The sequence below is a fragment of the Bos indicus genome, chromosome 11 (assembly GCF_029378745.1).
Source record: "Bos indicus isolate NIAB-ARS_2022 breed Sahiwal x Tharparkar chromosome 11, NIAB-ARS_B.indTharparkar_mat_pri_1.0, whole genome shotgun sequence".
Taxonomy (NCBI): domain Eukaryota; kingdom Metazoa; phylum Chordata; class Mammalia; order Artiodactyla; family Bovidae; genus Bos; species Bos indicus.
This window is the reverse complement of record NC_091770.1, coordinates 49,112,350-49,138,327: the sequence shown is the minus strand read 5'-3', so window position 1 is coordinate 49,138,327 and position 25,978 is coordinate 49,112,350. Positions and strand designations below refer to the sequence as shown.

Sequence of the window (25,978 nt, the reverse complement as noted above, 5' to 3'; positions counted from 1 at the left end):
AGCAGATGGAGGACCCCTATAGCTCAAACAGTTGGCTTCTCAAGATTATGCGACCCACTCACGTCTCCCAGAAACCTACCCTAGACGAGGGGTCCAAGAAGACCGTTTTCTGACCCACCTCGGGCCCTGCCATTGGCTTTAACCCTTGGTCACCTGACTTATTCGAGCCAATAAGAGGTGACAAAATGAATACTTCCTCTTCCTATGTGGCGAAAGAGCCACTGTGTCCGCGTTTCTGGGACTCTGATTGGTCGCCCTCCCTCAACTCGCTAGTTTATTGGCCAGCGCGGCGAGACTGAAGTACGGCCGGGGTCTGAGGGCTGTGTCAGACAGCCCGGCTGCCATGGCGTCCTATTTCGATGAACACGACTGCGAGCCGTTGGATCGCGAACGGGATCCTCGAACAAACATGCTGCTGGAGCTTGCAAGGTGGGTGTGCGGGGCTGGGAGGTAGGGCCCACACAGCAGGTGTCTGGGCTGAGGCTGGCTGGAGAACGCGGATTATATGGGGCAGCAGTTTCTGGGTAAAACAGATAAATAATCTGCGGAGTTAATTCCGCAGTGAGATTCGGGGGGAAGTCGATAATTTCGGTCGTCCCTGGACGGACCAGGGCAAGGGAATCCTGGAAAAAGCGATCTGGAGTGTGGAAGAGGGGGTGTCCGGACTGGAGGGCAGTAGGCTTTAGGAGGTACTGAAGTAGGCGGGTCATGGGGGCAGGGTAGAGGCCATGTGACTGTGAGTAGGTATATCCGTTAGGCACTTCAAGCACGGAAGCTACACTGCCACTTGGAGTCTGGCTTTATCGGGTCATTTCTGAGTGGCCCGAATAATTTCTCTCTCTTGTGTAAAACTGAAATAAACAGCCTGCAGGCTTGGGGTTGTCTGATGGCCTGGGGTTGTTTGATAGCTGCTGTAAGCCATTTCCCACTGTGCTTTTTATCTAGTGAGCACTACTCAGGGGTAGCTATTAATATGACTAGTCGGGCAGAGTATTTGTCTGTTAATGTTTAGTGGATTATGGGGGCAAAGATTCTTTGGTTCTGACCTTGCATCCTTCTTCCCAGGTCCCTTTTCAATAGGATGGACTTTGAAGACTTGGGGTTGGTAGTAGATTGGGATCACCACCTGCCTCCACCCGCTGCCAAGACTGCAGTTGAGAACCTTCCCAGGACAGTCATCAGGGGCTCTCAGGCTGGTGAGAACACAAAGTCTTTCCACTAATTCTTTGGGGCAGGTCTGCCAGACCGACCAACTCTGGAAGCCAGATTACAGTCTGGCCCTTCAAGTTTCCAGGTCAGGCTGGGGCAGGTGTGTCCTTCAGGAGTGGGAGCTGGGAGGTAGGGCCTGTGGCAGCTCTCCTGATTAGCACTCCCTCCTCAAGAGCTCAAGTGCCCCGTGTGTCTTTTGGAATTTGAGGAGGAGGAGACCGCCATTGAGATGCCTTGCCATCACCTCTTCCATTCCAACTGCATTCTGCCTTGGCTGAGCAAGGTACTGTTTCCTTTCTCCCAGCCCTCACCCTGCCTTGGGCCTAGTCCTCAAGCCTCTTCTGTTGATGAACCTTTGGGGTGGGGTGTGGGATCAGAGACGGGAGAGGGTAAGGGTAGGGAATTGGGAGCTGGGGATGGTTGTTTTGAGCTTATGAAAACCAGACGGGCTGGTACACTGCACTGCTTTTCTCAGACCAATTCCTGCCCTCTGTGCCGCCATGAGCTGCCCACTGATGATGACACTTATGAGGAGCACAAGCGAGATAAGGTAGGGGGCTGGGCAAGTGGAGGGGGTGGTCACAGGGCTCCCTGAGTCCCTGTTCCTGATGCCCTCATTCCCCACCTTAGGAGGCCTGAGTAGGCTCACACTCCGTGAGTCTGGCCACCTTCCCAGTGACTGTGGTGAGGGGCAAGGGCCTTGGCAATGTTCCTGCCCAAATGCTAGGGGCCTGAAAACAGTGAGCCAGCCCCACGATGGCTGCCCTATCCCTTCACCTGCAGGCCTTTGGGGATGGCCCCCGACCAGTGTGCACTCTTTGCTTCAGGCTCGCAAGCAGCAGCAGAAGCACCGCCTCGAGAACCTCCATGGAGCCATGTACACATGAGGCGGCTAGGGCTGGACACTGGTCCTCTGCAACATGTTCCTCTTGCATCTTGAGTTCTCATTAAAGGTTTCTTCATTTATCCTGCTGCTGCATTGCGCTCAGGCCTGGGCAGGGGCTCCTGCCTGGATCTTCCATTGGATCTCTACTGGGATGGGGTCCTAAACTGTGGAAGGTCCCAGGCTGGGTATCCCTCCCTACCAAGCCTGCTGGCCTGAGGATAATAGGGCCCAGGTCAAGAACCTGGCTACCAGACCAGCCACAGCCTGGGCCTACGTGTCTGTGGTTGGAAGACAAAATGTGTCAGGCAGGGCACCTAGTAGTGACTTAAATATGGTAACCAAAAACTAGCTAACATTTCTCCCTTCCCACTGCAATCTTTAGTCAGTGTTAGATCCCCAGGGCTTTCTTTAGCTTCATTGCAGATTGCTTCTAACATTTTCAAGTTATTCTCAAGTTATCTTCTGTACTCCATCCTTCGTCATATCCCTTAGTCTGGAATCAGTCTTCAAGCCAGACAATTGAGCAGGGTGAAAAAAAGTGAAAGTGTTAGTTGCTCAGTCATATCTGACTCTGCGACCCCATGGACTATAGCCCACCAGGCTCCTCTGTCCATGAATTCTCTAGGCAAGAATATTGGAGTGGGTAGCCATTCCCTTCTCCAAGGGATCTTTCCAGCCCGGGGACTGAACTGGGGTCTCCTGCACTGCAGGCAGATTCTTTACCGTCTGAGCCACTAGGGAAGCCCCTGAGCAGGGTAGGAAGTGTGAAATAATCAGGTCAGCTCTTCAGATTGTTTAGAGGCCCAGAAAGGGCTTCAGGCCCTTCAGGGGTACTTGGATAGCACTTGGCATCCTTTGTTCTTGGCAGCTCTGCTCGATGGGCACTCAGGACCCTCCCTGTGGGCAGGGGCTTTCTCCCATCCTTTGTCCAGGGGAAGCTGTTTTGCATAAGGCCCTCTTCCTTTCTTCAGAACAGACTACAAACATGCAAATTAGAATTCTTTTAATAGATATATATAAAAAAAAAGTACTAAAATACCCACGTGGTTCTGCTGTGTTATTTGCCCTAAAGAAAGGGGCAGAGTGAAGAATCCCAGTGCAGTTCAGTGGGCCCATAGGGGGCCTTCCCATAGACTAAGGAGTGCTCACCCCCACCCCCGAGACTGGTAGCCCTCTCGCTGTTCCCAGCCCCCAATTCCTGCAGCAGGAGACCCCAGTGGTCCAGCCTTGGCACTGAGGGAGTAGAAGGCACCTGAAGGGCTGGCTGGGTGAATGACACGTGACCTTTAAAACAAAGACAACACTGCGGTGTGGGGAGCGGGCTGTGTGGCTTGGGCAGCCTGCCAAGAGGCCCGCTCCTCTATGGCACAGGTGTGGGATGGCCCCTCCTCCAGGAGCGAGGCAGCCTGTGTCCCAGCAGAATACTTTTCACAAAATCGGGTTTTTTTGGTACAAAAGAAATGCAAAGGAGATGCGGGGAGCTGCGGAGGCAGGGCCAGCCACTCTCCCCAGACCTCAGATCATGGCGACACTCTCAGGACTACAGTTGAGGTGGGTGGAGGTGCTGCTGCTCCCAGAGGACTTGCAGGCCCGGCCAGGGGTGGGCTGCAGCGCGGCCACCAGTGTGTCCGAGGAGACCGCCCCAAACTCATAGCTGAAGGTGCCGTAGAAGATGAGAATGTCAATGACGAACACCCACTCACACAGGGCTGCCCCATGCTGCAGCTGAGAGCTCTCGTGGATGAAGAAGACCCCACCTGGGAGGGGGCTAAGGAAACGTCTGGGAGGAGGTATGGGAGCCTGGTGACACCCTTCCTGCCTTCCTGGATATAGGCTGGGGCAGAGGACCAAGTCTCACCTCCCAGGAGTAGGGGGCAGAAGACCAGACTGGGCAGGGGTGTCTGTTCCCCCCGCACCCCCAGCATCCTGGGTGGTAGAGGGTCTGGGCTATAGGAGGAATTCTTGGCCATCCCATCCTGGAAGGATACTGAGGATCAGAGTGACAAAGGCGATGGTTGCCAGCACAATCCGCAGGTAGGCCACAGCCAGGTCCTGGGGGGCCGTGGCCCCGTGGTAGGAGAGGGCACAGTGCAGGCAAACGAAGAGCAGGCCAGCAGTGAAGGCTACACCGGTTCCGACATAGTGCAGAGACTTAGCGTGGTCCACCTGGGCCCAGAGAGGGAGCACAGATCAGCCCCTCCCCTCCACCTCTTCATCCCCTGCCCCCATCGCTGTCCCTCTAGAGGAAGCTGAAAGGCCGGCAGGCGGGCGTACCTGGAAGTTTCCCACCACCACCAGACCCGCAGCATTGGTGCAGCCTGTGATGAGCGTTGTGGTGTTGACCCAGGAATGACGGCTCTGCTCCAGGAGCTGCCCATAGCGCAGGAGGCAGATCAGGGCCACTGGGGGAGGAGAGCACAGCGGGGGCCGGCTCTGGCACCTTCTCTGGCCCTGACCCAGCCCAGCTAGCTTTCCCCAGATGCTCTGAGGGCCGGAAGAGAATGGACAGGCAGGGGGTGTGCTATACCAGGGTGGCTGTGTGGGAGTCAGCCTTGGGCCTTCATGGAATGGAAGTGAAGTGGCCCCGCTGGCCTTAGCCCTTGGTGCGGTGGGCTGCACAAAGCCAGGGCTTCCTGGGGAGTGGAGGTGAGGGTAGGCGGACTGGGTGGGGTGGTGATGGGGCGCCGAGGGCACAACTCACCCATGAAAGCACCCAGGTTGCCAATGAGGCTGAAGAGGCAGCTCTCAGGGGGGTACGAGCCACACTTGCTGAGAGGAGGGGGTGGGGACAGAGTGAGAGGGGCAGAAGCACTGGAAAGCCCCCCTCCTGGCCCACTTGCTCTCTCTAGCCTTATCTGCACCTGTTCCTTTACAGGCCAGACCCTGATGGATAAAGGCCAGTGTCTCATACAAACAAGTGGCCCCAGGCTGACCACACCTCCCCCTAAGGCAGAGCGCTGGGTGTTTGCTGGAGTTGGGAGAGCCCAGGATTGCCAAGTGGACCCCAAGGCTCCCTGGGATCCCTGAGACTGTTAAGGTCCACAGTGGGTCTGACTTCCCTTATGCCAGGGCTTAGGCTGGGCAGAGAGCTGGAACCTAAATCTAGGTGCCTCCACTCACTAGCTGAGGGACCTGGATGGATGACATAGCACAGTCTCAGTTTCCTTGCCTATAAAGTCGTGAAAACAATAGCTGCCTCAATGCTGGGAAGGTGAAATGACCTTAGGTGGGTAAAGGATTCAGTGCACAGCCTGGCTCATCCTAAATGGTAAGCAGTATTGGCATATGTGCTCTTAATGGAATTATTATTTCTGGGACCCAGGGACATGCCTTGGCTTGAGACACTTGGTTGGGAGTCTAGCTGGGCCTTGGGTCTCTGTGACCTGCCAGGTCTCTAGGCCTCACCTGATGAGGGGGATGTCATCCAGGGTGCAGCAGGTCTTGGGGCCCCCTTGCTCCGTGGGGTCAGGAGAGCAAGATTCGTTGTAAGACCTGGCAGGTAAGACAGAGCATAGCCTGGGGGGAAGGGGTTCCCTCAGGTCTCTGGGAGACACCCTCCCTGACCTCCCTTGGCAGGGGCAGAAGAGCCCACTTCCCAGGACCCCCCAAGACAGAAGCCAAAGGGGCAAATGACAGTGGGAAGCAGGTAGGTGGGCACGAAGCCATGCCTGGGGAGGGGGCAGGCGCTGCCAATGTCAGAGAAGAGCAGTGAGGCCCAGTGTCTCCGTCTGGCTCGAGGCAGCCCCGGCCCAAGAGGGAACAGAGATGAAGGGAGCTTTAGAGTGAGGCTGTCTGTAGAGTGCGCCATACCAGTTCTCCACGGGGCACACGTGGTGGTTCATCACGGCCATGGCATACCTGCGGGAGCACAACTGTCACCCCGCCCCACGACGCGCCCAGCCTTCCCCCACCGACTCTTCCTTCATTCAGTCTCACTCTCCTTTCTGGGGGCTTGAGTTGGGGTGGCCCTGCGGCCCGACGCTACTCTAGAGAACCCACAGCCCAGTCCCAATTCTGGAAGTTACCCCAGCTAGAAGTGTGTCTGTCCGCGCCACCCTGCTGGACAGCAGTGGTGCCAGCTTGTCCCAAGGGGCTGTGGGCCCAGGCGCCAGGCCAGGCTCTGGAGACAGCCGGAGTGACCCTGGGTACCACCCTGGAGCCTGCCACAGGACAAGGGGGCTTTCTATGTGCCATCAGGCTCCTGTTGGGTCCTGGCTGGGCCCTGTCCCTCACATTTTGTCTCCTCGTTGCCTTCCCCCCATCCCCCTCCGTACTCACACAGTCCATAGGCCAGTGATGGAGAATGCTGACAGGCTGACAGGAAGGAGGATCCAGGCGGTCATGAGGGAGGGAAGCCAGGGTGGTGGTGATGGGGAGGGGGGGGAGGACAAGAGGTAGCAGGAGAAGAGGGGATGGGCCGGCAACCTTAAGATACTTCGTCAAAACCATCGGCTGCCCGGGCCTGGTGAAGAGAGACAGGTCAAAGTCCAGGGTCTAGTGACTGGCCAAAGCCGGTGCGGGGGAGAGAAAGGTGGTCAGCACCAGACGCAGGGCTCCCTCTGCGGCTCTGAGCGCCCACGCTTGGGGCTGAGCCCCCACCACAACGTGGACACCCTCCGGCATTCACCGGGGGTCCTCCGCGTTCCAGCCAGATGTTCAGACGCCGCGGGGCCCTAAGCTCTGGAAAGGAAGCCACCCTCCCTGGCCTGAGGGTCCTGGACTGGGAGGGGGTCTGCAGTCAGGACAGTCCCGAGCGGGTCACGCCAAGAAAAGCCTGCGAGGGGGTCCGGGACTGGGCGGAGAGGCAGCGGGGCGCAGGCAGCTAGCTACCTGAGCGCCGGCGCCGCGGGGAAGGGGCGGGTTCACGCGGTAAGCCCACCCTGGTCCCCTGCCCGCCTGCCTGCGCGCCCGCAGCCCACGGCCCGCAGTCCCCAGCACCTGCGCCTTCGCAGGTGATCTCTGGAGGTCTAGAGGAGGAAGGGGCCCCAAACGCACCTCCCCGGAGCGTCCCGCCGCCGCGTCCTGCTCGGCCCCCGCGTGGCGCCGTCCCCGGCTGCGGCCCTCGGAGCGACCCTGAATGGTTTAAAGGGCCGGGCGGCCCCGCCCCCAGCGCGCCGGGCCGAGCCGCGCCGCCAGCCGGGACTTGGAGTCCGCACCAGCCCCGCCCCAGCGCCGCAAACCGAGCCGGGAACTACAGTTCCCGAGTCCCCGCGCCCGCGTCATGCGGGAACGGTGGGTGGTGCCCCGACTTGGGGGGAACCTGGGCTCTGTGGGCGGTGGCGTGGGACCCCAGCCGGGGAGCATCTGATGCGGAGATACCAAAAGGATAACCCCATCTTCCCTGCTCCTGTGGTGGAAGCTTCGGAAGGCGGGAAGCTCCGGGTTCTGCACCTCCTTCCAGCTGCACCTGTGATTGTCACTGCACACGTGGCTAAAGGATGCCTTCCTTCGCCGCCGCCGGGCACATTTTGCAACCTGGACTGGCCGACGGGGACTTCGGACAGCCTCCCTCAGTGTGGCGCCCCGTGCCTGCCTCTGTCCAAGGCGAGGCCAGTCTGCAGAGCAGAGAGCACAAAGCCCTGGCTGTTCCTTAAGAAATTCTAGCGCCCTGCATTTGGCTTCTGCTTTCCTCGGACTCAGCAAAGTCTGGAGGAGAGCTACGTTCATCAGATACATTTTATTTTCAAGGGTACAAGTATACAAGTATACGGAGTACCGTCCAGAAGTCAGCGTCCAAAACATGTTTCCTGACTGCTGAGCACTGGCTTGAAACAATATCCATTCTAAGGACACCCCCATGGCCAGGGGTTGGGAGGGAAATGAGGAGAGGAAGGCTGGAGATCCAGAGCAATATGGGAAAAAGCAAACAGGATAGTGTGATAAATTACCCAACAGCTTCACCAAACTTTATGTTGACTGGAAAAAAAAAAAAAAAAAAAAAGCACAACCCAAAAGTTGAGAATTGTGTTTTATTTGGCAAACTTTCTAAGGATTCCAACCGGGAAGGGAGCCTCTCAGATAGCTCTGTGGAAGTGCTCCAAAGAGGCAAGGGAGAAGTGAGGATATAAAGGAGATTACAAAAAGCAGGTAGTTGGAATATCAAAAGCTTTACTGTTAATTAAAGACTAGTAACCAGACATAATGAATTTAGTGTTTTTCTTTGTATGGGAAGATACAAGAGTCTGGGCACATTGAAAGCATTCCTTTGATATGCACCTCAACTATCTGGGGCCAATAGCCAGCTTTTCTCCACCTTGAATACCCTCAGGGTGCAGTTGGGGGTGGCTACAGTGGCTACTGCCTTGATGGCCACATCCTTTGTTTACTGATAGGGCAGGTGACACTCCATACACACTTTAAGGCCAAGAGTGCCCTCTTGGACATTGTTTTCATGATTAAAACGGCAGGAAAGTACTCAAACTGGCAGTCCAGCATCTGTTGGAGTCCCTGTGAGGCAACACTGGGGCCCACAGACCTTTACTGAAGGGAGCATTGTGCCCATGCTGCCAGGAACCAGGGAGCTTAAATTCAGCAGGACTGGTGAGGCAAAGGTAATAGTCAGAAATGGCCTTGGACTGTGGGGGAAATGGAGTAGTTACACTACACTGGACAATGGCTTGAGGAAGGAGAAACCTTTCTGAACCTGCTGCTGCTGCTAAGTCGCTTCAGTCGTGTTCGACTCTGTGCGACCCCATAGACCGCAGCCCACCAGGCTCCCCTGTCCCTGGGATTCTCCAGGCAAGAACACTGGAGTGGGTTGCCACTTCCTTCTCCAATGCATGAAAGTGAAAAGTGAAAGGGAAATTGCTCAGTCGTGTCTGACTCTTAGCAACCCCATGGACTGCAGCCTACCAGGCTCCTCCGCGCATGAGATTTTCCAGGCAAGAGTACTGGAGTGGGTTGCCATTTCCTTCTCCGTTTCTGAACCTAGTGGAAGGTAAAAATGGAACCAGGAAACCTGTTGGAGGACCCTCTTCCAAACTGCATTAGGGTAAGTAGTTAAAACCGGGTCAAGAAGCATGGTGGTGCAGAGCGACCCTGTACAAGAACACCTGGCTGAAGAACCAGGGAGGTATAAAACCAGTCCGCCTTCTGCTGGCCAGGCTTTGTGCCCCAGGACAAAGGAGTGCCTCTGTCTAATTTATCGAGATCACCATCTTCTTGCCCAGGGGTGTTCCCCTGGGAGCAGGCACTTTTTCTCATCTGCCCAATAGTGTCGTGAGCCGTCAGCATTTCCTACCTCTTTGGAAGCTTGGCGATTCTTAATCAACACTTACTATCTCCTGTTGAGTTGGGTTTGCGTTCCTTTTTAGCCTTGATTGTGGGGAAGGCCCGGGAGGACTACTCAGGTTCTAAACTGGCTATTTTATCCTAAAGTGGGGGTAAGGCAAGCACTCCAGAGCCTTGACAAGGAGGCAGATTTGGCTTAATACAACAATCTGAGTAGTCCCTAGAACAGAGAATTAGCCCAAGACAGAAGGGCTCTTCAAGGGATGCTGATAGGGATGAGTTGCGTATCAGTAGAAAGTAGGACCAGATGTCTTTAAAAGGCCCTTCCAGTTCCAATGCCATGTGAATCTACTTGTTATGCTCCAACCAGGACGGTCCTTAAAATAGTCAGGCAGAATAAGAGATGAGATTTTCAGTGCTGATTCTGTGCTGAATGACTTTAGGGCAGCACATAGTCTTCACTTCCCTATGTACACAAGTGATTTCACAACTCTTGGCAAAAACAGTGCTTATAAAAATAGTACGTTTATTGGTTAAAAAGAATACTGTATTTGCAAAGTACCTTCCTTCAAGGATTTTCAAATAAATTTGCAACATGTCATTTTATTCATCCACACAGCAGGAACATTGGAAATGAGAAAACAGAACAAAGTATGGCTTCTGATACGTTATACAACCAGTGCAACCAGTTCCTCATTCTGGTGGCCCTGGGAAGGCAGAGGGGCCATTCACTCTCTTCCCTTCTGGCATCACTCCACCTCCTGGGGAAATCTGGGGTGGGTGCCTGTGGTTTCTTGGTCATATGATTCCTCAGGGACAGGATAGGAATTCAATGAGGGAACTTAAAAGGTTTCAGATAACTGTCAACATTCCATGATGCTCCTCCCCAAAGAAGGCTCAGAGGTAGGAAAGCCACCTGTCCTTACTCTTCTGTCTGCAAAAGGCTGCATTTACATTTGCGAACCAGTTGGGGACCCCACCTTACCACCAACAGACGGTGCCACATGCACAGTAAGCTGGATACCCACCACTCCAAAGGGTTTCTTCCAGTTTCGTGGGCTAATCTCTGCATGGCAGTGCCCCTGGGAGTGGACCAGTGGAGATGGAATGTCCCTTTAAGGCTTGTCCAGAGACAGAAGCATTTCTTATTGCCCACACTGGTCCCACTGGCTGGTTTCCTACTCTCATTCAGGACAAAAAGCTTTACGTTCTCCTTTTCCCATCTTGTATTACATTCTTCAAAGACTTCCATCCTTGCCAGCTGGCTGGAACTCAAGTGTTAGTGTTTACTCTCGCACAGGCCCAACCCCCTGCAAACCCAGCTTCCTTCTATTAGTAACATCACCCACTGTGGCCCAGGACACACAATGCCTTAACATCCAAGGCTTAGCCTCAGTAAATGAAAAACGCTTCATTCTGGATGAACGTGAAATATGCTTATTAGGCTCCCAGACTTTTTTTTTCCCAGGCGGCTGAGATTATATCTAATCAAAAAAGTGCTGATCCTGAAGCAATCTGCCAGAAAGTTAGTCTAATGCTGCAGCCAGTGCACAAAACAGCAGGGACAGTCCTCTTTGAGGCAGCTCTAGGGCCTCTGGGAAATGCCCTGGAAACTGCTCCTTGAGGGCAAGGCACCAACAACTGGAAATAGCTGAAAAGACATCAAGAGGCAAGTCCAGTAAATATACTAGAGAGTATGACACCATCTTGGACTGCAGTGAGGGGCGAGAAGCAATGAGCGGAGCTCTAAGGCTGTCGATGGGCTGAGAGCTGTCAGTAGAGAAGCGTTTCGGACACCTCAGGAGCCATAGCAGCATCACCACCACTAGGCCTGCCCTGAAGGCCAGCCTCTCATTTAAGTACCAGGCTTAGTACTTCCTGTAGTTGTGCAGCGTAAACTAGCTAACAGTTAGAATGCTTTCTTGGGTGGAAGATATTTTATATGCACTGGATTAGCAAAGCGCCTCAACAACAGGTTTACACATGAGATGTTCCCATCAGTCTCTTACCTGAGAGTGTGAGGATTACACAGTCAACACACAGAAGGACAGAATTGGTACATGATTCTCACAACACAGGGCTGGAAGCTAAACTCTAGAGCTCATGCCCCCATGGACTTGTTTCTAAATTCTATAATAAATCCAGGAAAACAGGCCATCCAGCTATGAGAAGACAAACCCAAAAAAGTATTTCCAGACTAGGAAGCCTAAGAGTTTTGGTGAAATCCTATGTCCAAGTCAGAAAATCAGCTGAAGAGCTGCAAGACTAAAACGCCTGGTGCTCTGAGCTGCAGGAAGACAGGGGACAGAGTATGGCGCAGTCTCCTTGACCTGGGCGGCTCTGGAGGGTAGTTAACCTTAAGAGTCAAAAGGCACTTCCAGCCTGGCCGAATGGGGGCAGACTTGCTGAAAGAGAACTGAGCCCAGGACCGGCTAGTTTAAGGCATTGACTTTGGGCCAGCTCTGCGAGTCAGGATCATGCTGGTCCTTGTCTGCCTTCACAACCAGGCCCTTCTAATTTATCCACCTCACTCATCTTCCCAGCAAGCTGTGACTTGCTGCATTTTAATAATGTAGTTGAAGTACACTGCCCCGTTTCTGAGCTGGTAGATTTTCAGGGCTGTAGGGCACAAACAAAAATGCCCTTAGATGTCCTTTACGAGAAAAGTTGCTGAGAGGGACCAGCCAGACTGATCTTGAGACCCTGAGGTGAAACCTCTGGGGCAGGAGGAGTGTTGGTCTGAAGAAGTCCCAGTGCTCATGGGCTCACTTAAATCCCATACTTCAAGTCACTGAGTTTAGGCCCATTTGCTGGAAAACCAGAGGCTTGGAACCGTCGTGTACGGGACGGCTGGTGGATTTCTCAGACCTTAGTCCAACCCTCGTTAGGAAGAATGTTCACTTCAGTGAAAGCAGTGATTTCCTGGTATCTTTAGTATTAGGGTGTCTTAGGAGTTTTATATACTCTTGGGAGGTAGCACGGGAGAGAGAAGAGAGCAGGGGAAGGGAAGATGAAAGAGGCTTGCTTAGCTCCCTCCAGGACACTTTTCAGGCTCCCCTCCTTTTCCCAACTAGGGCTCCTAGTGAAAGAGGAACTGTTAGTTGCTAAGTCTTGTCTGACTCTTTTACGACCCCATGGACTGTAACCTGCCAGGATCCTCTGTCCGTGGAATTCTCCAGGCAAGAATACTGGAGTAGGTTGCCATTCCCTTCTTCAGGGGATCTTCCTGACCCAGGGAATTGAATCCGGGTTTCCTGCATTGCAGGCGGATTCTTTACTGTCTAAGCCCTAGGGCTCCAAACAGGCAATAATTGCTCATTTTGATTTTGCCTTTGTACGTACATTCAAGACTGTTAAATCACATTTGGAAACACAGTTTCTGGCTTGTTTTGATAGTTCTCCTTTAGCCTGAGCACAGATGGCCTGTTCACAGCTAGGGATCAGGTGGGAAGCTGGAATTATGTAGTCCTAGCCCAGGAGGTTTTGTGGCAAAAAATCCTCACAGTTGAGTTCTGGCATCATCTTTCGAGACTGGGCGAAGTGATGGAGCATGGGAGAAACCTGCAAAAGCCATGTAAGGGGAGGGAGACATGCTTGCAAGTAGGCATCAAAGGAGGTCTCCCTTGACTGGTATCAGAATTACTGGGAGAGCTTGCCAGAAAGGCAGAGGCCAGAACCTCCACATCCAAAATCCTTAGCAGCTAAAGGTGGGAGGTCGGGGTGGGGGTGGGGAATGGATGCGACTGATGCATTGGGAGACAAGATGAATGAAAGAAGAGAACAAAGAAACGCCAGAAAAGATCTCGGAAACGCAGACATAGAAGTGAACAGGAGGTACAGAAGTAAGGAGCTATAAAATAGCAAACAGGGCTCAAAGAGCTGGGTGGAGTAGCAGCGGCCAGGTGCCCTGGGGAACGTGACCTTGGTGAGAAAGCAGCACTTTGGCACAGGGTTTCATAAACCCAACTCTCCCCGGAGTCTTTGCTTCCACAAAACCAAGCTAACCAAACAAAATTCTCAAATTTTCAGAATATTAGGCTGGTCAAATGGGCCAACATAGAAGAAAAAATGGCTACGAGGGAGATGGCCAGGTCCAGTCCCTGTGACACCCTTTTCCTGTGGATGGGGGTACAGGGGTGTCTTGAGATCAGCTCAGACTGGTCCCTGCACCCCCAAACTAGGGATGGCTCCCTGGGCAGCGACTCCAGTCTGTTCAGTGTCGGCTCTGGCGCTTTGCAATCTCCTCCTGGATGCGCAACTTGAGGGCCTCTCGCATGAGTGGCTCCAGAGGCGTGTGAGCTGACACCTCCTCGCTCACCCTTCCTGGATCATCATCCTACGTGGAGGAAGAGTCAGGAAGCTCAGGGCCCAGCCTCTTCTGGAAAGGTGGCCTGCCCTGTCCCTAGACAACACTCTCACAGATCTCTGTGGGACTCACAACTTCTTGCCAGTGCCTGCCATTGCCCAGGTGTCCCCTTAATAGTGATTCTCGACCATGGGCCATGTGCCCTTCCCATCGCCCACTGAGAAGCACTGTGTGATGGGAGTGCCTTGTGCTCAAAAGCATCGCCCAGCAGTTTGTGCTCCCATGTGGGACAGATACTTCCCACCAGTCCCTGAGGAAAACAGTGGCTCCGGGTGTCACAGTGATTTCCACCACGGCCCAGGACCCTCAGGCTGCAGCTGTTTCCACCAGGCGTACCTGATACACGATAACTGAGGTGATGTCTCCGCTGTCCGCCTCATACTCTAAGCAGAAAAGCTGATGGCCAGGAGGCTCTGGCTCAGAGCTGCCACTACTGCTGCTTTCACCGGACTCCTCACAGTCTGGGTTGCTTGGGTGGGTAGAGCCATCTGGAGGGATGAACCAGAATGAGAGGGAAGAAAGGAAGGCTTCTGGAACCCTTGCCCAGAGATGATACAGGAAAACAGACTGTAAAGAAAACCCCAGACTTCTCTGGTGATCCAGTGGTTGGGAATCTGTCTGCCAAAGCAGGGGACAACAGGTTCGATCCTTGGTCCGGGAAGATCCCACATGCCTCAGGCCAACTAAGCCTGTGCACTCTAGAACATAACTACTGAGCCCTGTGTTCTACAGTCCGAGCCCCAAAACAAAAGAAGTTACTGTAATAAAAAGCCAAAGCATTGCAAGTAGAGAGGAGCCCCTGCTCACTGGAACTAGAGAAAGTCCGTGGGCAGCAACGAAGACCCAGCACAGCCAAAAATAAATAAAATTAAAAAAAGAAAAAAGCTGAATTTAGGGGGAAAAAAAAGCACCAGTCTTCTCATGGACCCAGAATGTGTGTGTGAAATGTGCCGCCTATCAGGGATTTTATTCACCTTTGCACCTCTGCACAGTCACATCACACAGGAGGTACACAACACACATCTGTCTACAGTGTTGGAAGGTGGTAGAGAGGTGGACTGTGCTCTCCCTGGGTTCAAATCCAGGCTCTGCCATTTACTTCCTTGAGATTTCAGGCAAGTTGCTGAACCTCTCTGTATCCGTTTTGCAGACTGTGAAACACAAATGATAATGGTTCCCATCTTATGGGGTCCTCTGAAAGCTAAATGAATGAAATGTATACAACCTCTAAAGGCACTCTTAGGGAAGATCAACAAATTTAGCATCATATGTTATCTACTGTAATTGCTGGGTCGAAATGAAGCTGGGGAAAAAAGGCCATTAAGTTGGTTTGGGCTTCATTCCACAAGTATGTCCTTGTCGCCTAGAGCAGCGCCAAACTTTTTTTCTGTTAGGTGACGGGAATACGAAAATAGTGTGGTGGAGAGGAAGCGAAAGACAACTTCTTGCCGACTCCCAGCTTTGTCCGGTAATAGTGATGCTTAACTTGAGCCCTCTCTGTTCTACGGGGAGAACCACTAGCGGCGATTGGGGACCATCGAGGTTGCTGTTCCGAGAAGGGACGAGGTGAACTGAGCCTTGGAGGCTAAGAAGTAGCTTTTTCCCATATAGGAAAGAAGAGTGCACTGAGGCTGAGCCAGGGCCAAAAGAGCGCGCGGGCTCGAGGAAGCAGGCGGGTGGGCGGCCTCACCTCGGTGTCGCGGCAGGTACACTTGCAGATCGGGCTTTCGGGGCCGAGTGGGCGCAGGCGTGTGCCGCCTCCTCGCCTTCTCCTTGGCCGCCTGCTTCACCTTCTTGTCGTAGTCGTCCCTGCGGGGAGCCGAGCGGGAGTCAGGGACGGCCGGGTCAGGCCAGGCCGGGGCTGGCGCCGGTGGCGCGGGGCGGGGCGGTACCGGGCGAGCTGGTTCCGTCGGATGTGGTGCACGAAGCCGTGGCTCATGTCCAGTCGCCCTCCAGGCTTGCAGCAGAGTCCCGACCCGGGACTTGGCGCCGCTTCCATCTTAACCCCTGTGCGCGGAGCCGCCGCCGTCCCTGCCTAAAGGCCCCCAACGGTCACCCTCCCGCCCCGAGAGCTCAGCACCGCCCCTCGCTCGACTTTCGGCCACTAGCCGTGACGTCGGGAAAAGGAGGGCAGGGCCGAGCTTCTCTGTGCGCAGAGTTCCAGGCACCGGCGGGGCGGGGCGGAGCGGAGGGACGCGGCGGGGCGGAGGGGCGGAGGGGCGGAGGGGCGGAGGGGCGGAGGGGCGGAGGGGCGGAGGGGCGGAGGGGCGGAGGGGCGGGGCGGAGGGGCGGAGGGGCGGGGCGGAGGGGCGGGGCGGACGAAAATACTACAAGCTCAACTTCCTCTTCCTGGCCGGGGTTTTCCTTTTGTGACATTATCAATAGGAAAACAGGATTTAGGCTTAGTGGAGAAGGCAATGGCACCCCACTCCAGTACTCTTGCCTGGAAAATCCCATGGACGGAGGAGCCTGGAAGGGTGCAGTCCATAGGGTCGCTGAGGGTCGGACACGACTGAGCGACTTCACTTTCACTTTTCACTTTCATGCATTGGAGAAGGAAATGGCAACCCACTCCAGTGTTCTTGCCTGGAGAATCCTAGGGACGGGGGAGCCTGGGTGGGCTGTCGTCTATGGGGTCGCACAGAGTCGAACACGACTGAAGCGACTTAGCAGCAGCAGCAGCTGATACATCAGAAAATCCAGAAAAACGCAAAGCACCCATCACACCACTCAGAATTCGCTGTGGAGCCTTCCCTTCCTTTTTCTTCTGCTGGAATGTGTGACACTATCACCAGCCGTGCCTCAGTTTACTCATTTGTAAGTGGGGGCACTGACAGCAGCTACCTTCAAAGAGATCCTGAGGAGGCGAGTGCCCAGGGTGGGCACACAGCGGCGCCCTGGCCGCGCAGCCCAGCCTCTGGCCCTCCAGGAGACCACCAGCGGCGGCCACCCCTCCCATCCCGCCCAACGCCGACTTCGTACTTTCCCGCCACCCGGTTCATCTTGTCGCTCACCGGACGGGTGTCTTAACTCTCCCCGTGGGTGGCCCTGGGGCCTTTCAAATACCTGAGCCTGTGTCATTTTTGGATCCTCTTTAAAAATAGACAAAACTGGGAGTTCATGAGTAGAACAGGGACAGACTGGTACATCCACACAGTGGAATGCTGCTGAGTTGAAGTGAGTTGTTATATACCCAACAAGGTACCCAACAAGGTGGATGAATCGCAAAACAAATAGGCGGAGCAAAACAGGCCAGGGATTAAAAAGAGGACTCGCTGTGTCCTTCCGTTTATATAAAACTCTAGAAAGTGACACTGATCTGTAGCAACAGAAAGCAGATCAATGGTCAGGGCAGGAAAACACTTTTGTTGAATGGTGACTAAATTCATTTTATATAAGTAAATATATATATTTGGCTGCACCGAATCTTAATTGTGACATGTGGGATCTAGTTCCCTGACCAGGGAGTCAAACCCAGGCCCCCTGCTTTGAAAGCTGAATCTTAGCCACTGGATCACCAGAGAAATCCCTAGTTCATTATTTTGATCGTGGTGGTGGTTTCAGAGTGTATACATATCTCCATCAATATTCAGCAAAATGTACAACAAAGCTAGTGGAGGTGATGGAATTCCACTTGAGCTATTTCAAATCCTGAAAGATGATGCTGTGAAAGTGCTGCACTCAATATGCCAGCAAATTTGGAAAACTCAGCAGTGGCCACAGGACTGGAAAAGGTGAGTTTTCATTCCAATCCCAAAAAAGGCAATGCCAAAGAATGCTCAAACTACCACACAATTGCACTCATCTCACATGCTAGTAAAGTAATGCTCAAAATTCTCCAAGCCAGGCTTCAGCAATATGTGAACGGTGAACTTCCAGATGTTCAAGCTGGTTTAGGAAAGGCAGAGGAACCAGAGATCAAATTGCCAACATCCGCTGGATCATCGAAAAAGCAAGAGAGTTCCAGAAAAACATCTATTTCTGCTTTATTGACTATGCTGAAGCCTTTGACTGTGTGGATCACAATAAACTGTGGAAAATTCTGAAAGAGATGGGAATACCAGACCACCTGACCTGCTTCTTGAGAAACCTCTATGCAGGTCAGGAAGCAGCAGTTAGAACTGGACATGGAACAACAGACTGGTTCCAAATAGGAAAAGGAGTACGTCAAGGCTGTATATTGTCACCCTGTTTATTTAACTTATATGCAGATTACATCATGAGAAACGCTGGGCTGGATGAAGCACAAGCTGGAATCAAGATTGCCAGGAGAAATATCAATAACCTCAGATATGCAGATGACACCACCCTTATGGCAGAAAGTGAAGAAGAACTAAAGTGCCTCTTGATGAAAGTGAAAGTGGAGAGTGAAACAGTTGGCTTAAAACTCAACATTCAGAAAACTAAGATCATGGCATCCTGTCCCATCACTTCATGGCAAATAGACAGGGAAACAGTGGAAACAGTGGCTGACTTTATTTTTCTGGGCTCCAAAATCACTGCAGATGGTGACTGCAGCCATGAAATTAAAAGATGCTTACTCATTAGAAGGAAAGTTATGACCAACCTAGACAGCATATTCAAAAGCAGAGACATTACTTTGCCAACAGAGGTCCATCTAGTCAGGGCTATGGTTTTTCCTGTGGTCATGTATGGATGTGAGAGTTGGACTGTGAAGAAGGTTGAGCGCCGAAGAATTGATGCTTTTGAACTGTGGTGTTGGCGAAGACTCTTGAGAGTCCCTTGGACTGCAAGGAGGTCCAACCAGTCCATCCTAAAGGAGATCAGTCCTGGGTGTTCATTGGTAGGACTGATACTGAAGCTGAAACTCCAGTACTTTGCCACCTGATGCAAAGATCTGACTCGTTTGAAAAGACCCTGATGCTGGGAAAGATTGAAGGTGGGAGGAGAAGAGGACGACAGAGGATGAGATGGTTGGATGGCATCACGGACTCAATGGACGTGGGTTTGGGTGGACTCCGGGAGTTGGTGATGGACAGGGAGGCCTGGCGTGCTGCGGTTCATGGGGTCGCAAAGAGTCGGACACGACTGAGCGACTGAACTGAACACTTTAAACGCGCTTTTTATTGTATATCACACCTTAGTAGAACTGTAAAGTAGTTCAGGGTTGTGGAAGGTTGTGGAAAGTCAAAGGTCCTGAAGCTTCGGCTTCATTGGCTCCACTCTCTAGTTTCTCTCTGCTCGTCATTCGCATTTTTCTGTGATTCCTGTAAATGTGGAATTAGAGTCGCCAGGTTGCTTCAAGAAGGGTATGACGGGAACGTCGCCTGGTTCTGTGCAGGGGTGTTGATCTTTGAGGCGCGGAGACTGGAGACGACCTCCCAATTCTGGTTTCGGGACAAAAAGTGTCTTGAAGACACAAGAGGTCCAACGACAGCTTCTGTTATCCAGAAATCCCGTCAGTAAAAGGTTCTTACCTCTTTAAACCGGAAAAGGGTAAAGTGCAGTAGATCCGCCTACCGGTCCCCGATGCGCACGCAGCAGCAAAGAAGCCACAAAAGGCAGTACTTCCCCGAAGTTCTCTGCGGCGTGATTTGTCCCCGTCGGCGACTCGTAGAGATCCTTGGCGTCCATAACAGCACCGCTTCTGATTGGCTGCTTGCCGCGCGCTCGGTCTTGTCTGGAGGCTGCGCCCGGCGACTCGGCCGGTAGTGGCGATGTCCAGCCGGTCCAAGCGGGATTCTCGCGGTTCCACCCGCGGGAAGCGCGAGTCCGAGTCGCGGAGCAGCTCGGCTCGCGTCAAACGGGAACGAGATCGGGAGCGGGAGCCCGAGGCGCCGAGCGCCCGGGGCAGCCCAGTGCGCGTGAAGCGGGAGGTCGAGCCGGCGGGCGCGCGCGAGGCCCCGACGCCGGTAGTCCCGGTGGTGCGGGTGAAGCGGGAGCGCGAGGCCGACGAGGACTCGGAACCTGAGCGGGAGGTGCGAGGTGCGCGGGGCCGGGCGCGGGCTCCTCTCTCGCGTTCTTCTTTTTCTCTGTCCAACCTTCTCTCCCCGCGGGAAAGTCATACTTTACACGCGATCCTGCTCGACTCGATTGCTTTTTAATGAGGACTGCTTTTTACTAGTCTTGGTAATCGTAGCTCTAATGTTTCTAGCAACTTTAATAATAACAGCAGCTTTCCCTTATCGGATGCTTAGCTTTGGGGCCAGGCTCGTTGTTTTACAGGTGTTACCTCCTTGAGTTTTTACAAAACACCTGAGGAATAAGCCCTGCTGTAATTCCTGAAATCAGACCGTTCAGAGTGGAGAGCCTGAACTCTGGGCACTTGGACTACACTGCCCTGTCACTTGGGGTTGTAGCTGCCAGGAGGTTTGGATTCTAATCCGGCCTCTGAGACTGGGTCACTGGTTTGGGAATGTGGGTTTCATGTGTCTGTCCCTCTTTAAGTCGATGGAAGGAATACTGGAATCCATGAGCTTTGAGAGCCTTGTCAGTCACTTCTGTGACTGTACCCTCTGCCTTCTGCTGGACGCATTCTGCTTTTCCTGGTAATTGCTGGAGATCTTTTGGCCCAGCCTTGGTACTCTGGAGTGTGTACACTGTTTTCCAATTTGTTGATATCTTACCAGTTACTAAGTAGGTTTCCATCACATCTGAAGCTTTTCCTGTTTAAGCTCAGTTAATCTTTTCCATATCTGAACTTAGGACTTCTGATTTGAACATGTTTCCCATATACTTGTTTTCTGGTGAGTTAGCAGGTAAACATATCACTAGGCTACACTGTAGGGGCAGTGTTCTTTGTTCCAGGATTATTCATTCTCCAAGACTATAATTCTGTCTCTGTGCCTGTTTATCTGTATAAGATTATATTCTTGGGGACTTCCCTGCTGGTCCAGTGGCTAAGACTCTACCCTCCCAATGCAGGGGACCTGGGTTTGATCCCTGGTCAGGGAACTACATGCCACTAGGTCCCACATGCCACAACTAAGAGTTTGCATGTTGCAGTGAAGATCCAAGAGCCTGCATGCCTTAACTAAGACTTGGCACATCCAAATAAATAAAAGATCTTAGTCTTATGTTAACTCTTAAATTTCTTGCTCAAGGTTTTGCATTTGACATATTTTTGTATTATGCACAAGGTGTAGGATCCCACCTTGCTCATGAAAAGTACTTGATAAATATTCTTTGAATAACCTAATAATTTCAGGATATTCTTTGGTTTCTTTTACTTATATATTCTGTCAGCCTCAGGTTTCCCTTTCTCTGAAAGAGAAGTTGTTTTTCAGATATTTTGCTTAGTTGTGGTCAGGAGATTGTTTTCTCTGGGACAGATTAGGATACCAGTTGAGGTTACTGTCTTATTTTTTTTTTTCCTTTTATTTTTATTGTGAAATAGATCATAGGTACTAAGATAGACCAAATGTCATGCACATGTATAGTTTAAAGAAGAGTGTGGGTATATAGCCTTAAATCTACCATTTGTCAAAGATTGTGAAGGGTCTGACCCTATTTGTACACTACCAAATTAGCCTGCCACGGTTTCATGGATGCTGTTGGAAGACATTGAACTATTGGGCCTCAGACAGCATTCTGCAGCAATAACAGTAGCCAGAATATAGCATTATCATCATTTCCTGAGTCAGTTCCTGTAGTGCAGCATGATGAAAATCCATACACACAGGGAGTGGGTGCACAGGACAACAGCTCTGAACTTAGAGAACCCAAATCTTCTACAGTGGGCCTTGAGCTTGCCTCGCCTTTGCTCTGTAAGGAAACACCATCTCTGACTTCCAAGGCTGTACAAACAAACTTCACTATACCAACATCTTTGGCGAGATAGTCTGGAGGTGGTCGGTACCTCTGGTCACAGTATATGCAGAAACAGGAGAGAGCAATGCAGAATTGCCTCCTGACACTGTTGAGCTTCAGAAGTGGTGCTTAACTAGTACTTTGTTGTTGTTTAGCTGCTCAGTCGTGTCGACTCCTTGCAACCCCATGGACTGCTGCACACCAGGCTTCCCTGTCCTTCACCATCTCCCGGAGCTTGCTCAAACTCGCGTCCATTGAGTCGGTGATGCCATCCAACCATCTCATTCTCTGTTGCCCTTTTCTGCTCCTGCCCTCAGTCTTTCCCAGTATTAGGGTCTTTTCCAGTGAGTCAGCTCTTTGTATTAGGTGGTCAAAGTATTGGAGCTTCAGCATCAGTCCTTCCAATGAATATTCAGGGTTGATTTCCTTTAGGATTGACTGATTTGGTCTCCTTGCTCTCAAGGGACTCTCAAGAGTCTTCTCCAGCACCACAGTTTGAAAGCATTAATTCTTCGGCACTCAGCCTTCTTTATGGTCCAACTCTCATATCTGTACATAACTACTGGAAAAATCATAGCTTTGACTATACAGGCATTTGTCAGCAAGATGATGTCGCTCCTTTTTAATATGCTGTCTAGGTTTGTCATAGCTTTTTTCCAAGGAGCAATCATCTTTTAATTTCATGCTGCGGTCACCTTCCACAGTGATTTTTGGAACCCAAGAAACTAAAATTTGCCACCGTTTACACTTTCCCCCCATATATTTGCCATGAAGTGTTGGGACTGGATGGCATGATCTTAGTTTTTTGAATGTTGAAGTTTAAGCCGGTACCTTAGAAGGTCCAACAGGCCCCTTCCGAGTTGCATCCGCCTTCCTTGCTTGCTGGGGTAATCACTGTTCTGAAGTTTTTCTGTTTCTACTTTTATTGTTTTATAGTTTATATATATGTAAAACTATAAACTATATATTTTATATATAATAAACTATAAACTTTTATAGTTTATATATATTTACCTCATGTATTTATGAGGTAAATTATAGTTTTACCTTATATATATGCCTAAGTAGAACTGTATTTTATTTTGTATTTATTACAAATGAAATCATACTATATATAGTCTTCTGTTTTGCCCTTTTTTTTTTAACTAGTCGTATTGTTGAGGTTCATTCAGATAGATGTTCATGGCAACAAAGTATTCTATTGATGATAGTGTGTGTATGCTTAGTCCGGTCCAACTCTTTGTGACCCCATGGACTGTAGCCCACCAGGCTCCTCTGTTCATGGAGTTTTGCAGACAAGAATCCTGGAGCGGGTTGCCATTTCTTCTGTTCCCGACCCAGGGATCAAACCTGATTTCTCCCATTTTTGGTATGTGGTAGGCATTTTGCTTGTTTCCAGTTGGATCTCTTTCAAATATTGTAGCTATAAATATTTTTTAGTAAAATATTCTTGATGCACCTGTGCAAAAGTTCTCTAGGGTAGATGCAAGTTTTAATAGAAGAGAGATTGCTGGGTCAAAGGGTCTGTGTATTTTCAGCTTCAGTCTAGCTGCAGTATTTTGTAATTGTAAGAGTTTACATTCCCACCAGCAGTCTATGAGCCTTCTCATTGCTCCTCATATTTGCCAGCACTTGGAATTGCTTGATTTTGTTTTATCCTCTCTGGTAGGTGTGAAGTGGTATATTATTGTGCAAGGGAATTTGCATTTTTTTGATTATTGGTGAGGTTGAGTATCTTTTCATATTTTTGCGGGCTGTCTTCCTCATTTTCTGTTGGGTTGTCTTTTTTCAAAACTCTTCACCAGATTTCTTTATTAATTGCAAGCAATTTCTTTGTTGGTTTTATGTGTTTCAAGTATATTGCCTCAGTTTGTAGCCTGGTGGCTCAGACTAAAGAGTCCGCCTACAACGCAAAAGACCTGGCTTCGATCCCTGGGTTGGGAAGATCCCCTGGAGAAGGGAATGGCAACCCACTCCAGTATTCTTGCCTGGAAAATCCCGTGGACAGAGGGTTATAGCCCATGGGGTCGCAAAGAGTTGGACACAACTGAGCAACTAACACTTTCACTTTCTGTTAGAGTGGGCATTTTGGGGTGTTTTCAGGCTATTTGTAACAGAACTCGTCCTGATTTGTTTTTCCCATTTTTGTGTTTGTTTGTACGGTAGTTGACCCTGAGTATGGGTTTCCCATTTTCAGAGCTTTTGATGATTTTCCTTTCAGCAAAGAATGGCCGCGTGGATTCTGAGGACCGGAGGAGCCGCCACTGCCCGTACCTGGATACCATTAACAGGTGGGTAGCACACGAATGGCTGGGACAGCAGACATACAAGGGAATCTTTGTAGAAAGTTCTTTGTATTGTATGATATGTTCAGAAACTTTATCTCTTCTAAAGCTTTCTGCCCAGAAAACTGTGCTTCTTGCCAGGTTTTTTAATCTTTCCCCTCAGTTTAAACTGTCATCAGAGGGCATGTTGTTTTAGGGTGGCACATGCAGAAAGAGCTTTCAGCTTGTTTTGAATTTGTATGAGGAAAATAAAAGGATATGTGGTATCAATGGCAATCACCAACTTACTTTTTTATTGAGCACTCAGTATGTGCTCAATAAGATGATGCTATGAAAGTGCTGCACTCAATATGCCAGCAAATTTGGAAAACTCAGCAGTGGCCACAGGACTGGAAAAGGTCAGTTTTCATTCCAACTCCAAAGAAAGGCAATGCCAAAGAATGCTCAAACTACTGCACAGTTGCACTCATCTCACATGCTAGTAAAGTAATGCTCAAAATTCTCCAAGCCAGGCTTCAGCAATATGTGAACTGTGAACTTCCAGAAGTTCAAGCTGGTTTTAGAAAAGGCAGAGGAACCAGAGATCAAATTGCCAACATCCGCTGGATCATCGAAAAAGCAAGAGAGTTCCAGAAAAACATCTATTTCTGCTTTCTTGACTATGCCAAAGCCTTTGACTGTGTGGATCACAATAAACTGTGGAAAATTCTGAAAGAGATGGGAATACCAGACCACCTGACCTGCCTCTTGAGAAATCTGTTTGCATGTCAGCAAGCAACAGTTAGAACTGGACATGGAACAACAGACTGGTTCCAAATAGGAAAAGGAGTACGTCAAGGCTATATGTTGTCACCCTCCTTCTTTAACTTATATGCAGAGGACATCATGAGAAATGCTGGACTGAAAGAAACACAGGCTGAAATCAAGATTGCCGGGAGAAATATCAATTACCTCAGATATGCAGATGACACCACCCTTATGGCAGAAAGTGAAGAGGAACTAAAAAGCCTCTTGATGAAAGTGAAAGAGGAGAGTGAAAAAGTTGGCTTAAAGCTCAACATTCAGAAAATGAAGATCATGGCCTCTGGTCCCATCACTTCGTTGGAAATAGATGGGGAAACAGTGGAAATAGTGAGAGACTTTATTTTTGGGGGCTCCAAAATCACTGCAGATGGTGATTGCAGCCATGAAATTAAAAGATGCTTACTCCTTGGAAGGAAAGTTATGACCAACCTAGATAGCATATTAAAAAGCAGAGATATTACTTTGCCAACAAAGGTCCGTCTAGTCAAGGCTCTGGTTTTTCCTGTGGTCATGTATGGATGTGAGAAGTGGGTGTGAAGAAAGCTGAGCGCCGAAGAACTGATGCTTTTGAACTGTGGTGTTGGAGAAGACTCTTGAGAATCCCTTGGCTGCAAGGAGATCCAACTGGTCCATTCTAAAGGAGACCAGTCCTGGGTGTTCATGGGAAGGACTGATGTTGGAGCTGAAACTCTAATACTTTGGTCACCTCATGTGAAGAGTTCACTCATTGGAAAAGACCCTGATGCTGGGAAGGATTGGGGGCAGGAGGAATAGGGGACGACAGAGGATGATATGGTTGGATGGCATCACTGACTCGATGCACATGAGTTTGAGTGAATTCCAGGAGTTGGTGATGGACAGGGAGGCCTGGCGTGCTGCGATTCATGGGGTTGCAAAGAGTCGGACACAACTGAGCAACTGAACTGAACTGAACAGTATGTGCTAGGGCTTACCAGGTGGCTCAGTGGATAAAGAATCTTCCTGCCAGTGCAGGAGATGCAGAAGACTTGGGTTCAATCCCTGGATTAGGAAGATCTCCTGGTGGAGGAAATGGCAACCCACTCCAATATTCTTGCCTGGGAAATCCCACCGACAGAGGAGCCTGGAGTCGCAGAATCTGACATCACTGAGCACGCACACACGTGATGTGCTAGGTACTGCTCTTGATGCCTGGGATTCAGGAAAGGAAAAACAGACAAAGACATGTCCTAAAGCACAGGTGGTCATCTCATCCCAATGCATTCTTTGGTCCCCCAGATCATTATAGGATGGTTTTTTCACTTATGCTCTAGTGTAGCCTTGACTACTAGACTGTTTTTGCAACATTGGAATTGCTCTTTGCAACAGTGGAATTGTCCATGTGGTAGGCACAAACCACTTGTGGCTGTTGAGCACTTGAAATGTGGCTTGAGGAACTGAATTTTAAAT

General features: G+C 50.8%; 4 protein-coding genes and 1 long non-coding RNA gene across 7 annotated transcripts in view; 2 read left to right on the top strand and 3 right to left on the bottom strand.

Moving 5' to 3' along the window:
• The first annotated feature begins 273 nt into the window (after positions 1-273).
• On the top strand, positions 274-2,175 carry RNF181 (ring finger protein 181). 2 transcript variants are annotated; one of them, XM_019970328.2, is made up of 5 exons: positions 274-429; positions 1,066-1,196; positions 1,383-1,492; positions 1,685-1,759; positions 2,037-2,175. In XM_019970328.2, exons 1-5 carry the CDS (start codon positions 344-346, stop codon positions 2,094-2,096), a joined length of 462 nt encoding a protein of 153 aa, XP_019825887.1. In that variant the 5' UTR covers positions 274-343; the 3' UTR covers positions 2,097-2,175. The 2 variants fall into 2 exon arrangements, with proteins under 2 accessions (XP_019825887.1, XP_019825886.1); XM_019970327.2 differs by having other exon boundaries at positions 1,993-2,175.
• Positions 2,176-3,517: 1,342 nt separating this feature from the next.
• On the bottom strand, positions 3,518-9,701 carry TMEM150A (transmembrane protein 150A). Of its 2 annotated transcripts, XM_019970324.2 has the most exons (8): positions 7,091-9,701; positions 6,374-6,557; positions 5,906-5,953; positions 5,501-5,587; positions 4,797-4,864; positions 4,370-4,497; positions 4,084-4,261; positions 3,518-3,852 (listed from the first exon to the last, which is right to left on the bottom strand). In XM_019970324.2, the coding sequence occupies exons 2-8, from the start codon at positions 6,436-6,438 to the stop codon at positions 3,611-3,613; spliced, it is 816 nt and encodes a 271-aa protein (XP_019825883.2). In that variant the 5' UTR covers positions 6,439-6,557; positions 7,091-9,701; the 3' UTR covers positions 3,518-3,610. The 2 variants fall into 2 exon arrangements, with proteins under 2 accessions (XP_019825883.2, XP_019825882.2); XM_019970323.2 differs by lacking the exon at positions 7,091-9,701 and having other exon boundaries at positions 5,764-5,953; positions 6,374-6,957.
• A 129-nt stretch (positions 9,702-9,830) lies between these two features.
• C11H2orf68 (chromosome 11 C2orf68 homolog) lies at positions 9,831-15,880 on the bottom strand. The gene is made up of 4 exons (XM_019970322.2): positions 15,584-15,880; positions 15,382-15,500; positions 14,028-14,179; positions 9,831-13,661 (listed from the first exon to the last, which is right to left on the bottom strand). Exons 1-4 carry the CDS (start codon positions 15,688-15,690, stop codon positions 13,539-13,541), a joined length of 501 nt encoding a protein of 166 aa, XP_019825881.1. The 5' UTR covers positions 15,691-15,880; the 3' UTR covers positions 9,831-13,538.
• Positions 15,881-17,865: 1,985 nt separating this feature from the next.
• LOC139185783 (uncharacterized) lies at positions 17,866-19,263 on the bottom strand. The gene is made up of 2 exons (XR_011569286.1): positions 19,130-19,263; positions 17,866-19,039 (listed from the first exon to the last, which is right to left on the bottom strand). It is a non-coding gene; the product is annotated as an uncharacterized lncRNA (long non-coding RNA).
• Positions 19,264-19,310: 47 nt separating this feature from the next.
• USP39 (ubiquitin specific peptidase 39) overlaps positions 19,311-25,978 on the top strand; it is a 36,617-nt gene continuing 29,949 nt past the window's right edge. The window contains exons 1-2 of the mRNA XM_019970321.2: positions 19,311-19,637; positions 23,683-23,752. Of these exons, the coding sequence (XP_019825880.2) occupies positions 19,370-19,637; positions 23,683-23,752 (338 nt within the window). The 5' untranslated portion in view covers positions 19,311-19,369. The remainder of the gene's footprint in view (positions 19,638-23,682; positions 23,753-25,978) is intronic.